The sequence below is a fragment of the Marasmius oreades genome, chromosome 1 (assembly GCF_018924745.1).
Source record: "Marasmius oreades isolate 03SP1 chromosome 1, whole genome shotgun sequence".
NCBI lineage: Eukaryota > Fungi > Basidiomycota > Agaricomycetes > Agaricales > Marasmiaceae > Marasmius > Marasmius oreades.
In genome coordinates, this window is record NC_057323.1 from 801,519 (window position 1) to 817,394 (window position 15,876).

Consider the following 15,876-nt stretch of genomic DNA (forward strand, 5'->3'; position numbering starts at 1 on the left):
ATAAAAAGATGATGATCCCTGGCAATGTTTGTGTATCATATTCCTTTTCCATGTCTCGCGACACGCAGCCAAGAAAGCCCAAGTTTTTCGTGGAAGTTCTCAGAAAACTGAGGCGACGACATACTACCGCGACGGCCCGGGAATCCCGGTTAGCAGAACATCAAGCAGCTATCGAGGTTTACGAAGCGTCTCAAGAACAGATGGATCGTATACTACAAAAAATTGTCGAGTATCTGCCCTTGGCAAATCAAATTGGTGTGCCAGCGATTCTGAACGACTGGGAGCGCCTCTTGAGGACCCACGAAGAGTTAGTATCGATTCCCTCTGCTTTGCCTTCTTAGCTCACCGTCACCTCTGTCAATAGCATCCGTTTAATTGTCGATGGGGGCTTCATCACGCTTTCCAGTCATCATTTCGACAGTCCTGAGGCTACAGAAGCTCGATCGGGTGCGAGGACACTCGGTAAACAATTAAAGGCCCACAGGTGGAACGTCGATGTAAGCCGAAAAGTGTTCCACATTGCGGTTTTTCCTTTGACTAATATGTCCACTCCAGAACGCATCCAGTAAAGTCACAGAGAGTCTCGCACGAATGCAATTGAAGGCAATGGTCCAACAGGTAAGTCATCAGCATCTTGTTCAGAGTTTTCTATCTTGATTTCAACATATAAGGAATCTTCTTCGACTGATGTGCCAACCGGGGAGGTTAGCGTAAGGCGATCTCAGTTAAATATTCGTTATGACCAGCAGTTGAGTGTCACATTTTACAGTTCTTGTCGGCGGCTACCGAGACCGTGGTAGTCAAACCAAACCTGAATTCAAATTCATGTACGCTTCATATACATCACTATTATTCAGTACTTCCAGGCATTGACCCAATCTTTTTGCGACCAGCCTCGGCTATTACTGACGAACTTGTGGACCTGCGGAAGGTCAATGATGTCGAACTCTCTTTAGCGGAGGAGACCGAGTGGCTGTCGAATTCGGCGGAAGGACGGATGACGTGGATGACACTGGATCCCGATGAAAATCCGTGGCAATGAGGCCATCTTGTGGATTGGGCGACATGAACGACACGCACGGAATATCTCCAACAACAACTTCGTTCAGGCCAGACGCCAGAGACTATGGCCGTACCAGCATCTAGCACGCGTGAAACAAGATAGGTAGCCGTATCTTTGCCTCCTTAGGTATCCAGTAACTTACATTTGTATTTATAATGTGTATTTTGGGTAGTTGCTCTAGTTCATCACTCCATCATGTACCATCAAGTACCTTGAATCATTAGAGCTAGAATATTTCACGACTCCGATACCGAGATTTCACCCAAAGCAGAATAGGAGGAACGTCATAGAGAGGAGTATGATCCATGAGTACATTGTCGAACGCGATTCCGCTGTAGGTTGGGGGATAAGCAAGGATGCAAGACGGAACTGCTAGAAAGCCGTGAACGAACGTATGTGCGATGTGGTGGATATGTAAGGATGTAACTCCTTGTGTATAAGTGAATATAGGAAGAGAAGAATAGTTCAAAGGATCTCACCCCAAGGTTTTTCGGGAAAATATAAGTCTTCAGTCTCCACGTCAAAATTGGAGGCGAGCCTGTCAATCAAGAACGGCATCTCGAGAAGAACGTTCTCTTTCGCGATTGTCGCCGACAAAGTCCAATATGCTGTACACGGCACGCATAAAGTGCGGGGATCGGTGTCGAAGGGTTCTGAAGCCAAGAGGCAATTCACGTATATTCTTAGCATCTTTGGGTCTATTGGTCTATTGGACAAGGACATCCTTTACTCGCCTTGCTACCATCAACGTTCTTCCAAAACTTCGTCAACCAACCAACCTTAGCACTGGGCAGCAACAGGCTTGGAAACTCACTCGTACTTTTTCATCCTCAAGCAGAGGACGGACTAGTCCAGACTCCATTGACACCCCATGCAACGGCCGATATCTTGGACAAAGCACGATATCCTTTTTCTTTCAGGCAGCCACTGCCAGCTAAAACTGCTCGCGTTCGTCGAGCTGGCGGTGGTGGCGTTTTCGAGGTGTTAAGGACATTCGAAAGGTGCTTGAAGATAGAGTAAGTCGGGATTAAAAGGCGGAAGAGAGGAGAATAATCAGCCGGATAGGAACAAAAAGACAACGGAATTCAAAGTTACGGGTACCCTTTTCCATCCCAAAGCTAATATTTAAATCTGTTGCTGCGTATTGGTGATGAGAATTGGTTAAATCAAAGGTTGATGAGTCTGCTGTGCCGAGGACGTGGTCCGCTTAACTGTACGAATTTCCTTTTTTATCTCCCAGATAAGATAACGCCTTTATCGCAATGAATCTTCAATGATGTTCCTTGTTCTCGGTCACTCTCTTCAACACGTTTTTCCGGGTCCAAACCCTGCCAGCTGGCCTTCGCTAGTCCACATACATCATGTCTGAACAGGGCCGTAGGACTTTGGACCGTCGGGACAGTACCTTGTGACAAAGATATCAAGAATCACGACCGCCGATCAGCGAAGAGGGTATTCCCGGGTAGATTCCTTGAGAAAGACATGGCCCATGAAAAGAACGGGTTCAGCCATGGTTTCGGATTGTTCAGGTGCGATGTTTTCTTATTGCGCAAAGCGGAAGAAAGGACTGATACGCGAGCACAGAATCGAAAAGAATACCCGGGACACGGCGACAGGCACTTGAAGAATCAATACCAAGTGCTCCAAGACAGTATGGTCTTTTATTCCAGTCGTTCAGTGGCGTTTCACAGGCTGTCGACGCTTTGACTCAAATCAATTGTTCTATGGCTTTGACATACCGTGGGTCGCCACGTTCACGGCTTGCGAACTGGTTGTTGTTCCAGCCGTATCTGATACGTTCGACAGTCGACTTGGTGATGGAAGATCTAAGATCGAAGACGGCGACGACACGGGAAACGAGTGAGTACCACAAGGTCCTCATGACACCTACTCTCACTGGTTGACTTAACTGTGTATAGTAGGTAAAATGCAGTCAGCCGAAGTCATTTTGCCAAACTGCAGGGAACTCATGAGACACTAATATAGTGCCAATCAGGTATACGCCGGTTGCAACCTACTTTTCAACACGTTTTTGCTACAACTCACATCTCCCAATCTATCAATCCTCCTTTACAATGAACTTCTTGAAGAAGGACACCAGCGCAAGGAAGAAGGCTCATGCCGATGAAATAATTCGCATCGTAACAGATGTGCAAAATCATGAGCAGCGTAATCAGCTCTTTCGAAAACGAGGGCAAGATGCACAGATATGGCTCAACTCCTTACAGGCGGTAGGTTCCGACTCTATATGGCTATCTGTAGTGCCCCGTATGTCTGCGTTCTTATAACGGATACTATCCACTCGACAGGCTGCCGAACTTCCTGAAATCTCAACCGAACTTCGATCGTCAATATTCAAGATAATGCTCAAGTTGTCGAAACACTCAGATGTCACCCCGGAATGTCTCAATATCAAGAATGTAACTCGAGAGGGGGAACATCCTATCGGCGCGGGTGGTTTCGGGGACGTATGGAAGGGAAAAGTCAGGCAGACCATCGTTTGCTTGAAAGTAGTCAGGAATTTTCAGCAGGGTAATGAGTCCAATTCACAGGATTTACTGAAGGTATGTTGCTCTGCCATGCCTCTTGCGAGGCTCAATCGGCTCACCTTTTTGTTTTGAAAAAAAAAGCAATTCAAGCGAGAAGCGATACTATGGAAACAACTCGAATCCCATCCCAACATCCTCCCGTTCTTTGGAATGTATGACTGGGATGGTGCTCCAGGGAAGTTATGCTTGGTCTCACCATGGATGGAGGGAGGGAATCTCGCTCATTACTTGAACCCGCGCCCACCTAAAATGAAACCAGTTGTCGATCATACTACACTGGTAACGCTGGTATGACAATTTTATCTGTTAGAATCCCAGTTCATGGTTTCTCTCTTTCAGGCTTATGACGTCGCTTCTGGTTTGGAATACCTTCACGACCGGAAAATTGTTCATGGTGATCTGAAGGGCGTAAGTGCTGACACTCCTCTATGTTATCCATTATGTTGAAGACCAAACAGGTCAACATTTTGATACGGACTCTAAAGCCGCTAAGGGCATGTATCGGAGACTTTGGGTTATCCCGGGTCTCTGACGACCATGCAATCAGTCTGTCGACCACATCACAGAGCCGTGTCGAAGGGACGTTAAGATGGCTTGCACCAGAGCTACTATTGGACCCAAGTTGTCGGTTATCGAAGGAACTACAGCAGGACGAGGTTAGTTGAGAGTAAATCGCTTCGAAGCGCAAATATTCAAACTGTGGTTTGAGACATATTGAACTAGAACAGTACATGTAATACTAGAGTAACATTAAACTTAAATAGTACAGTTCAACTGCAAGTTGACCTAGTGAGCTCAACCTTTAGTTGAAAACTCCGCAGTTCAACCCTCAATATACTGCTAAGTTAATGACGACATCGGTTTGTATACTAATACTAATATACTAGTAACTAAGAATAATTAAGACAGTTAATACAAAATGCTACGTTATAATTGTGAGTAGTATCATTGTTAAAGAGTATTAGAGCGAACGAAGGCTGATGTTACTGATTTTGATTGTGTTACACCCGCGCGTGGGCCTTTGGTGTACTTACCATTTTTGGATGTGGCTGTGCAATCTCTACTGGTAGGGAAATTAGTCAACACATAACCCGTTATGGTAAGTGGGGAGGCAACACACATTCTATATCACCTTCCTCTCTTAGGCTCCAGATCGCTTTGGTAAAAAAATATTATTTCATGCTTCAGTACTCAACTTCTGGGTTGAATAAACTCCAGATTTGAACTTGAGGGAGTTCAACATACACAAAGTTGAACTTGAGGGAGTTCAACATGCATACAGTTGAACTTCTGGGTTGAGCTCAATTGAGTTGAACTACTGTATATATAATATTACAGCAGTTCAACTCAGTTGCCCCAACCAATATTGCAAGTTGATCTCATCCTATCTCGCAGTATTATTAAATGTACTAGCTTATCTGCATTGATATTTCCTACGTACACTCCACATTAAATCGTGTGAATGAATGTATATGTGGTCTAACTCTAGCTACACATACAGATAGATCGACACAATATAAAGTAGCACGTATATATATCATAATATGAACCAGCCTGTAACTGGTAGGCACCCACTGCGGCCAAGGTCTTGTCGGCTTACTAAGCGAAAGATTGGCGATTTCGTGGAACGACTTTTCCAACGCGCGCGTCGGATGACCTTCCGTGCACCAAAACTTTCCATTCACCCACACAGCCTCAACTCCCGATTTGGTGCCCCAGAATAGGGCTTATGCATGTGTAGAATAATAAGTTCGGGATAGATTTTCCATATATAGCCTCAAATGCGACTAAAAACACGTATTTCAGTGAAGATCACCACTAAGAGGTCAATGGCTTGATTTTATGTGCTCGGATCAAAGTTCGGTCTCGAAGGAATTAATCTAGACATCAAAGGATCTCTTAACTATTTAAGACACGTTACCGGGTGGGAACTTTCTTGTCGGAGTTTAAACTGGCAGGCGTTAACCGTAACGAGGAAAATGAGAACGTAAAATAAATGCGCCATGTGAGGGATTCGAACCCTCACCTCAAGAAGTGTGGAACGACAAATCTGACATTCCATATTAGTGCCATGCGCTCTACCAATTGAGCCAACATGGCAATATGCTTTCTGCACCTTCCAATATATCTAACGACTATTTATTCAACAGTTTCTTGACCACAATGATAGTTGCACAAGCAAGCCTTTTTCTGTGAGGGTATGTCGCGATTCCTGAATTCCAATTGAAATCAGTTTACAAAATACAACTAATCAGCTGAGCTCAGATGCTGAACGTGGAACATTGCATGGAACACAGTGGCAATTATATGGTTATTTATTTTTTAAAACTATAATTTCACGTAAAAAAGCATCGGGTAGTACAACCTGACGAGAAACAAACGAGGAGATCTTTGAGGTTTTGTCATGGGTTGGTTGGAGATGAGATGCAGAAACGCTTTTGATCCCAAAATTCGTCGCCACACTCCACTGGCATTTCAGTATCGAAACTAAAAGCAACGGTTGAGTTAATCTGAAGTTTCCAAAATTCAAATTCGATAAACTCACTCTTCCTCTCGCAACGAACCTGGTCTTTCCAACAACTGTTTATCGACGTATATCCAGAACAACCAGAACCCTAATCGGACCCGTGGATACACCTGTACCCCAAAAACGATCAAAAGTCAGCCCGGCGGGCGCTCACAAACCGCTCGCCTCTTCAATTCATCTGGTGAGCTTGTGGTTTACGGGTTTACGGCGGTGCGCTCCCAGTTCAACAGCATATCGGATCTTGAGCGTGGATGGCAAAGGCAGAAGGGGTGGAACATCGGTATGAAGTCCGGTCACAGCGAAATCGCAACGAAGATCAATTTTTGTCGGTGTCTTAAATGCATCCTCCAGTTGTTCCACGAAGCTTCGTCGATCTGAAGCTCCAGACTCGTTGAGCTTGTTCAGCTTCCCAGTGAAATCGAACGACTTCTTCGTATGGTCCTCCATGATCTCATCATCAACAAGGTCGCCATACTCATCGACGACACTGGCGGGGAAGATGGGAAGATGATGGTTCCGTTTACCGCAGGAGTCCAGGCTCGACATCCTGCACTAGAGCAAGCGGTGGATCTGCCTGAGGACTCGGGGAGGCCTGAACGATAATGTGTCCTCTCGCTGATGATCCGAGTTTCCTGAAAAGATGTTCTGGAGTTCGTCAGGGTATCTGAATCAGGCTCAGATAGCTCAAGAACATCGACCGCAACATCTGAACCGCCCATGGTACCAAGCATTCGTTCAGCCCTGGAGGGAAGGGGCCGACTTGTGGTATGATCTTGCTCAAGATCGCTATTCTCGCTGCCTATTTGAGAGAAGGGAGGACCTGTTACAAGCATGTCTGCGGCCTAGGACTGATGTGACTAATCTTATGTACTTCGCTCTGTGTTACGGCATTAATACGGCATGGTCAACATATATTCATTATATACTGTATTGAGTTTATGGGATATGTACGACATGGGCCAGTTTTGGTAGTGTAATTGATAACAAGGAATTGAGTTGAGAATAAATGAATTGAACTACACCATTTAATTGAGAACAAAATTGATTGAACGTGATCGGATTCTTATCACCGATAAATAAGCAACTGAAGTCAAGATCAGCGGTGTATCGAACGAGGGGAATTAAATACCAGGCTTGAACTTGCTTTAACGTGGGGTCTGAAGTGCGCAGGTTGAACAGGTAGGCCTGTAAGTCATTCAGTGAGTTTTGGTCAAGAGAATGAGAATAAAACTTGCCAAGTAGTCCCGGTTCCAATTTCGAATGGAATCCGCTGGTTTACAGAAGTAAATGTTAGTAAGATAATACTTTTTACAAGTCTAAGTACGAATTAACCCTTTGTATCGCCTCCTCAATGATCTCAGTGACTGTTTCTTCGGCGTTAGATGCATATGGATCCTCAACCTCCATCAGGAATTTCTCGTTGTGACGAGACCCACCTTAGAAAGAGGTTGGCGAAAGGAGAGCGAAGAAATTGAGTCACTCACAGTATCGACAATTGACAACTGGACGTGCGATGGCTTCTTCGTCGAGGAGGGTGTGAGCGATTGCCTCTAAAAGAATGAAAATGTAAGTTAAAGTCGGATATTCAATACATAGACGCACCTGAAAGAAAGCGAAGTCGAGCGGGGATCTGGATGAGCCAGACCTGCTCTTCGCCTCGACAGCGCCGCCTCCACTCCCCCATCCTCCGCTTCCAGTCGTTACTGGCGCCGACCTTGACCATTATAGTGTTGGGGGGGGGATGTTGCGTCGACGATAAAATAGGCATAAAGGTAGCCCGGACCATCTGGTCTGGGGGGAACCCTTTGAAAGGATGTCAAGAATTCGATCTATCGGAGGACATCTGTGAGTAATTCTCGACGCAAATAGTTACTTACCTTCGTTGTTCATCGGAGGTCCGGAAGCTTGAATGTTGAACGGTGGTTGAACTAAGTCAAGCAAATGAAAATGTAAAGTACTTAGAAACAGGAAACCCCGACTCACCGGCAAGTAAGTTCAAAGCGTTGAACTATGATTGGATGTAAGCGACGAAGTAATGAACGAATGGAAAGGACTTACTAAGTAATACGCAGGTACAAACGAATTCTGGCAGTAAGTCAGGCGGAACGTAAGAGGGATTGAAAGCAGGAAACAGTAACTCACCGACAAGTAAGTTCAAAACGTTGAACTAAGATTGAAATGTAAGCGACGAAGTAATGAACGAATGGAAAGGACTTACTAAGTACTACGCTGGTACAAACGAATTCTGGCAGTAAGTCAGGCGGAATGTAAGAGGGATTGAAAACAGGAAACAGCAACTCACCAGTAGATTGTCTCCAGCTGCCTACTTCGTACTCTGCCTGCAAACTTCACCAATTTGATCGTTCGAAAGTAGCCCTACATTGCTTTTCACCGAGTTCCATAGTGCGAGTACCGAACCGCTTGCTGCCTCCAGGCTACCGAAATGTGACTTCAGATGCTGTCTAATCTCCTTCGTGAGACCAGCAGACGGTTCTTGTGTCCACAGATGCTCTCTCTCATTACCTCGCAATCTCTTGACCCGATCCCTCGAAACGTCCGTGCGGGTCCATGACTACTGAGTTATTCATAGCTTCGGCAGCACCGACGAGGGTCGGTTGAAAACTGACGATGCTCCACAGCTTCAAGACGTCGTCCTGGACCTTCTGAATGTTGGCGTGACCTGAAACGAGCTAGCTAGTCGGCATCTCCTCCACGGAAAATTCGTTATTCGGGGAACGGTGTTGTAGTCGAGGTTTGGCTCTCAACGAAAGCAGCACGAGATGGCTTAATGTTGGGACATGCAAACAAGCGAACTTTATAAACAGCAAGCGGGAAGGAGGTGTCAGGAGCAGGAGGAGTCCAGGATAACTCCATAATCTGAAAGGGATATCAGATATCGTGACATATAGGTGAACTTTCGCAGGGACAGTCTCTCACCTTGCTCCAAACGTGACTGGCATGCTTGTTCACCAGCGTCTGCGTTGGATCTCCCAACAGCAACTCGGAGACGATTAGAAAACGAATTTCTTCCTCGCAATCAAGCGCTTTTTGAAGGACGTGGCACCTGTAGCAGTTGGTCGCCAACTCGACGATACGGCCTCTAAAGAAACGTCAAGAACCGTAAATAATAGCGAAGAGAAGGAGATGAAGAAAATCTGAGGCCACGAACCTCATACACGAGACAATCTTCTTCCTCTCCTCAGCTGTCGAGGCAGCTTCGAGGCATCGCTGTACCGCCCAATTACCGAACCTAAGCACTAGTCAGAACCCTGAAACAGTAGGAGCGAGTATATTGAGCACTCACCGATGAGCCATCATCTCGTAACCTCGCACACAAATCGCATCCACAATCTTGCTTCGCTCAGTCGCATCGGCGACCTTCAGTTCTTGTTGCAGAAAGATGCTAAAGACGATACCCATTGTTAGTGCCGGTCATCGATATGATAATCCAAATGTTACCTGGCCTGTTGGTCGCTGTTCTTGATAATCCTAGCGACGAAGGAATGATACGGCGGCGAACTCGAAGGATGAAGTAAAGACAAGAAATTGATGGGTTGAAGAGGTTCATGCGAGTCCCTAGGACTGCCTTGAGTGGAGTGCCTCTGATGAGAGTTGGTGTGAGAAGTGGCCTGAGACTCCGATGGAAGAGATTGCTGCTGCTGTTGCTGTTGGCCGCTGGGATATGTGCTAGGATATGGAGAGGCGCAAGATCTGATAAAGGCGAATAATCAGTTCATCGAAAGCAAAGTGATAAGACGAAGACATACGAAAGTGATCTGAGATGCTGAGGTGCGTGAATAGAGTCTTCAATTCCACCACCGCTCAAGCTACTATGAACCGTTCCCGTACCAGAACTGGCTGCGCTTCCATAACCGACAATTCCGAGTCCTACTGCTCCACCCGCTGATGATATGGCATTCGACCCGCCGTTATGACTGATGGAAGGCGGAAGTCTCCCGTCCTCAACCATCCTTTGCCATTCGCCCAAAGGCAAACCAAGTCCAATCGAGCCATCAACCTGAGCTTGCTGCTGATGTTGATACGACTGGAGTGAGGCAGCCGTCGTCTGGTGCTGCTGCTGATGAGCGAGCATAGCTTGATGCTGCAACACCTGGGGAGGAATTTGCATTGACGCCCACTCTGAAGGTAAGGCCGCACCAGCTAAACCTCGAGAGAGCGAATCTGCCATGTGATTGGTATTGCTAAATGAAGGAAGAGAGCCCTCGACCGAACCTGATGTACGGCGAAGGCTTGTTTGGAGTTGAGCCGGTACAGCGTTGGTTGGAGATTCACTGATGCTGAAAAGCTTCTGGTTAATGTTGGCGGATGCTAAAGCGAGAGCGGCTGAATGATTGGTAAATGGAGAATAGGAAAGAAACATGTTATTGGAGGCGCTCGTAGTAGGAGATTGCTGCTCCATGAACGTTTTAAGCAAGTGAGAATAAGAAGACGCGTCAGGGGAATGAATGCAATTCGCGGCACCGGACGTCTGAGAGATTGGTCGCGCCCCGTTGGCATTATTAGCGTAGGAGGTAGAGTAATTGTTCCCTGTACGAGTGGGGGAAGGTGGGTCGTAAATCAAAGCGTGCTGCTGAGCTAGATATGCATTAGCACCAGGGCGAGCTGCTGAAACGAGGTTGGTCGGCGAGTTGAGGCCAACGTATTGCTTGTAGCTGCCGTTTTCAACGAACGAACGTGCGGGAGAAAGGTCTGTAGGAGTAGGAAGAGTGGAAGAGATGGAAATTGGTGAGAAATCGGGCGAACGAGATGCTGATTGATCAAGGTGGAGATTGAGCAAAGAAGGCTTTTGTTTGAGATGGTAAGGCTCGGGCGAATTGAGGTTTAAAGTACGAAGTAGCTGCTCTACGTGCTGAAAAGAATAGAGAAGGAAAAGTCAACACGATGTGGACGAGAAAAAGCGCATATAGCTACCGAATTATCCAGTTCAGGCGTAATCGTCTTCCTACCATCACCAATGACGCCGATTTCCTTCGTGGGTGGCTGCTGCTGATGTTGCTGATAAGGAAACCTCATATCCTTGGCCTGAGGAGGCGCTGGACCGAAGACATCTTCGCGAGTCACAAGAGGATGACCCGGCGAAGGCATGCTCGAGGAGTGGTGCAACTCTGGGCGCACGGAAACCTGACACTGCTGCTCCTGCTGTTGCGGATGATTAGGCTCTTCGCGTTCAGCTACAACTCTGGAGAAAGAGTCGAGTGTACGAGGCCACGTCGTCTCAGACGGCTGAGGTTGAGGAGCCCAGATTGAAGCGGCGGTCGTAGCATTAGCAGGAGGTGCTGTATTTAGGTGGCGTTGACGAGCGTGCTGATCGTCGAGCATGGAAGAGAGCGGTGAAGGCATTGGAAGAGTGTCCGTAGACATGAACCGTCACGTTGAGCTCGAGGATGTTGATGATGGCGACGACAACGGGGAAAGAGTGAACAAAACAAAGGGGGTTGATGGTGGTTGAAAGGAAAGAGGTAACGAAGAGGAAATAGTTGAGATTTGGGTTTTAGTCTCCGAGCCTTTTTATACCAAAATTTGACAGAGAAGCTTTTGGGTTTGCTCTGACCTCGCTGAACACCGCGGGACCTTGACTCAACAACTCATCGACGATATCATCCTTGGCGTGGTCTTCAAGATTCTCAAAAGCATGCTAGAGATACACCAACCGATCAGGGTAAATGATGATGGAAAGAATAATCGACCGAAACAGCTTACCTGAACAACTAAGGAACCCGTTTCGTGGCAGGCCAGAGCAGCCCACTTGCCCCGAAGAGACTTGTTCACATAGGCAGAAATGGGAGGAGCAGGAGGAGTCCAGGATAACTCCATAATCTGAAAGGGATATCAGATATCGTGACATATAGGTGAGCTTTCGCAGGGACAGTCTCTCACCTTGCTCCAAACGTGACTGGCATGCTTGTTCACCAGCGTCTGCGTTGGATCTCCCAACAGCAACTCGGAGACGATTAGAAAATGAATTTCTTCCTCGCAATCAAGCGCTTTTTGAAGGACGTGGCACCTGTAGCAGTTGGTCGCCAACTCGACGATACGGCCTCTAAAGAAACGTTAAGAACTACTGTCTACGACGTTCGGGGGTTATTCGTTTACCAATGCATTGACGAACCAGACGACATGGTGGAGGTCGCTGTAGAACCATAATTGTCCAGAGCTTGCGAGCATCATCGCGCTTTCGACGGAAAGGCGATTGATTGCGGTATCTGTGTTGGCACCAATCGACAAAGTTGTGGACCCAGATTGTACGGTGGGTTGTCTCAGCGCAGAAGGAAGGCCTAACCTGAGCAAGCAGCACTTCGTTTGCCCAGGCATTAACCTTTCTCTGCAGCTACATTGGGACTGGCAGCCAGGTCCGTGTCTCTTCTGCTTGACCTTCTTCTCCTTGGCGCCTTCTCCTTCTTCTTGGCCTTCCTCTTGGCCTCCTCTTCCTTCTTGACTTTTGTCTCTACGTCAATCATCTCTCCTGGGCCTTTAGTTGATTCCGGCTGCCTATTCTGACGAGAGAGCACATGGACCTCATGGCTCGCAAAGTAATGGAGTTCTGACCGTTAGACTGGTTCGGAAACGTGTAGACCACCAGTTGCATTGGGAGGAGCAAGAAAACCTCCCAGCTTTGGTATGGCAGCACGAGAGTAAGGTTGCTGAGGAGCTGAGGGTTCGAAATGTTGCGAGTGTAACCTGGAGAATTGTAACCTGGAGAAACGGTGGGAGGATTCTTAAGCAACTCAGGATTGAGTTCCGGGTGCCGACTTGAAATGATCTGGAGCCATGAAGTGTTCAGTATCAGCCGGTTACGCTAAAACGATAGAAACAACGCACTCCTAGAGCGAGGAGGCTCAGGACGAGAAACAGACTCTTCCCTTACGTTGGTTTTCTCTCTTTCTCTTTCTCTTTCTCTTCCGAATCTTTCCCCCCCGGTTCCAAGGGTCCATCACTTCTCTTTCCCTTCATTCTCTACCTTGAGTTTCAGTCCTCACCGGTTGTGTCACCGGTGGTATGTTCAACTTCCTCTAATGCACCTCCCGATCCCGTCGAAGCCCGCTCTAGACCTTTCTTCTTCGCCATGTTTATTTCACCCATCTCTAGGTCATTCGTCAGGTTGACGTAGATGTGGAATCCACGACGTGCAGCCTCCAGTGCGCGGGGTGTGATCCGAAAATCAGCTCCCTCTCTTTGGACTTGTACTTGTCCTAGAAGACCCAATTTTGACTTCTTCGGGACCAGATGAATCGTTCTCAGAACGCAGGGAAAGAGCACAGTAGACCACGATGTGTTGACAGAGGTGTTTGCTTCTGGAGAGAGAGGCGGAAGCACATGGCGTAGCAGCAACAAGGTGAATGCTGAGGACGTCGGGGTTCACTTGGTGAGATCAAGTAAGTATGCTGGCTGATGCTTTGGGTCGGAGGGTAAAGCGCATCGTATCACAGAAAAACTGTTATAAATTGGAGCAAATTTGGAGTGAGAATTTTCAAGGGATTTGATAAGAAAATGTGACACGTTGAATTAAAACCGAGGAGGGGAAATCTTACCCATAATGTGAAACGCGTCGTATACATAGCTGCGAGATCACTTAAGGCCCCAATAGTACCTGCTACGACGCTAAATTATAGCTGTTTAACTGCTTCCTCAACATCATCTTATGTGCCGACTCAGGGTTCTCGTTAATAAATACAGACAGTACAAAAAGCTAAGAATGTATAGGTCTCACTAGTAGTAAGTCCGCGCTACTCGTCCGGCTCAGAATCATCTCCGAAGTCACTACATAAGTCCCAAGAATTGCTTGCCCAGTCGAACTTCCTCTGATTGCGTGAGTAGAGCGGCCAGTGATCAACAACTTGTTCTCTAGGGATATAGGAACGCAATCGGGTACCGTTACTCTTCTCCCAATAGTAAACCTTTGCCTTGGACTTCCTTGATCGGGGCGAGTTTGATCTTGCCATTTTTTTCTCGACCGATCTGCTTTGCTCTCTCCTCTGGCGTTTGGTTGGCAAATTTCCTGGCGTTGGCCGCATCTCTGCGAGCGAAGAACTCTTGCCACGTTTCGCCAGGTCTTTGGCCCGAGCCATGCTCAGGAGCAGAAGACGTATCGTCAGAGTCATTGTGAATGCTGTGCAATGGTGCAGATTCCTGAGGCGCACTTGAAGGACCCGGCACTGGTGCCTGTTGTTGAGGACCACAGAGTTCTGTTTCCATGGATTGGGAGGGGGTAAAGATAAAAGCGGCAAAACAGATGGAGGTAAGCTGGCATCTCTTGTTTCCATTTTTCGCCCCCACTCCGGTATTAGGAAGGGGCGGGTGTGGCAAAGTTGGTGAAAGGGCAAGCACTCATTTGGAGGTTGCCTGTGTCGAGTTTAAAACGCTTTCGATCACTGGCCCATTCACGGATCGTTCTTTTTTTACTTGGCAACTGCTTGAATGGTCCTTACCCCATCATGTCCGCTTGAACGAGTCAGTTGTTTACTGCGTTCGTCCTCCGAATCGAACGCGACGTTGGGAAGCCACTTTTCGCTGGCCTGAGATTTAGGCAATTTATCAATCGGGACCCGTGCAGGGCAAGCATTTTCATCAAAAGGGACGGTGATTTGGGGAGAAGGTTCCCTAAGGATAGGTACTGGCGAAGGGGGGGGCGGTCTGGGTGAGGGTTCCCGAGGAGATATTGAAACTTCTACAGGACACACGTCCATCTTTTGATCGATTGGTAGTCCTTCGTCAAGTTGGGGTGCAGCTACCTCCTGTTCGGGAATATCTTCCTCTCGACCTTCTTCCAGAGGAGGTATTGGAACTTCAGGACACACGTCCATCTTTTGATCGATTGGTAGTCCATCGTCAACTTGAGGCGCAGGCACCTTCTGTTCGAGAATTTCTTCCTCTTGACCTTCTCCTTCCAGAGGAGGTGTTGGAACTTCAGGACACACGCCCATCTTTTGACCGACTGGTAGTCCATCGCCAAGTTGAGGCGCAGGTACCTTCTGTTCGGGAATTTCTTCCTTGACCTTTCTCCTTCCAGAGGGCCAAAGCCTCTATCGCCGACGTAGTATCCATCCCGTATCAAACACATCTGCCGGTGCTAATTGCGCCGCGCATGCTTGCAGATCCCCAGTTGCCAAGGAAGCGATGCCTCCATTCATATGTTTCTAGTCGATGCCTTTTTTCATGTTCTCCTCGATACATGTAGCGACTGACGGCAGCCTATCCACAAAATCATGCATAGGACATTGTCTAAGAACAGCTCGAAGTAATCGATTCGTTGGATGCACCTTGAGGACGCCAACAGAGTGTGGCATGTAAAGCAAGGCATTGTTGCGCTAGATAATCATCCCGATATCCAACAATTCGAAATTGTCAATAGGATTGTCTTGCGATCCATACACACCACCTGTATCTCATTCTGTAGCCACTCCAATAGATCTTCAGCACGGGCTTGCGCCCTTCAGACCTTTTCAAGTTTGCGAACGACGATTTACTGTAATATCGCTCCTCCCACAACAAGCTACCCATCTGAATGATATTGTATGTCGAGGGAGATCGAGGAGCCCAGACATGGTCCATAGGTTGGGCACATCTTCCCAAGATTCTTGGATGTCACCGGTAGTCCGCCGATGATGAGCTCGTCTGCCCAGAAGCAGATGATGCGTATGAAGGCCATTCGATGATCCCGATCATCCAGGTTAAAAAGACTACCATGGTGAAGGTATGTAGTATACCATACAGGTCTC

At 47.3% G+C, this 15,876-nt stretch overlaps 2 protein-coding genes across 5 annotated transcripts; both read left to right on the forward strand.

Annotated features, from left to right (window-relative positions):
* Window positions 1–41: 41 nt before the first annotated feature.
* On the forward strand, window positions 42–1,042 carry E1B28_000199 (uncharacterized protein; the record flags this gene model as incomplete). Its single annotated transcript, XM_043146002.1, has 6 exons — window positions 42–307; window positions 365–497; window positions 556–618; window positions 672–710; window positions 770–827; window positions 894–1,042. Exons 1-6 carry the CDS (start codon window positions 51–53, stop codon window positions 1,040–1,042), a joined length of 699 nt encoding a protein of 232 aa, XP_043014702.1. The 5' UTR covers window positions 42–50.
* A 1,313-nt stretch (window positions 1,043–2,355) lies between these two features.
* Window positions 2,356–4,368, forward strand: E1B28_000200 (uncharacterized protein). 4 transcript variants are annotated; one of them, XM_043146006.1, is made up of 9 exons: window positions 2,356–2,592; window positions 2,648–2,923; window positions 2,983–2,995; window positions 3,050–3,059; window positions 3,154–3,294; window positions 3,373–3,627; window positions 3,694–3,900; window positions 3,952–4,020; window positions 4,071–4,368. In XM_043146006.1, the coding sequence occupies exons 1-9, from the start codon at window positions 2,553–2,555 to the stop codon at window positions 4,275–4,277; spliced, it is 1,218 nt and encodes a 405-aa protein (XP_043014706.1). In that variant the 5' UTR covers window positions 2,356–2,552; the 3' UTR covers window positions 4,278–4,368. The 4 variants fall into 4 exon arrangements, with proteins under 4 accessions (XP_043014706.1, XP_043014703.1, XP_043014704.1 ...); XM_043146003.1 differs by having other exon boundaries at window positions 3,050–3,294; XM_043146004.1 differs by having other exon boundaries at window positions 2,983–3,294.
* The last annotated feature ends 11,508 nt before the right edge of the window (window positions 4,369–15,876 follow it).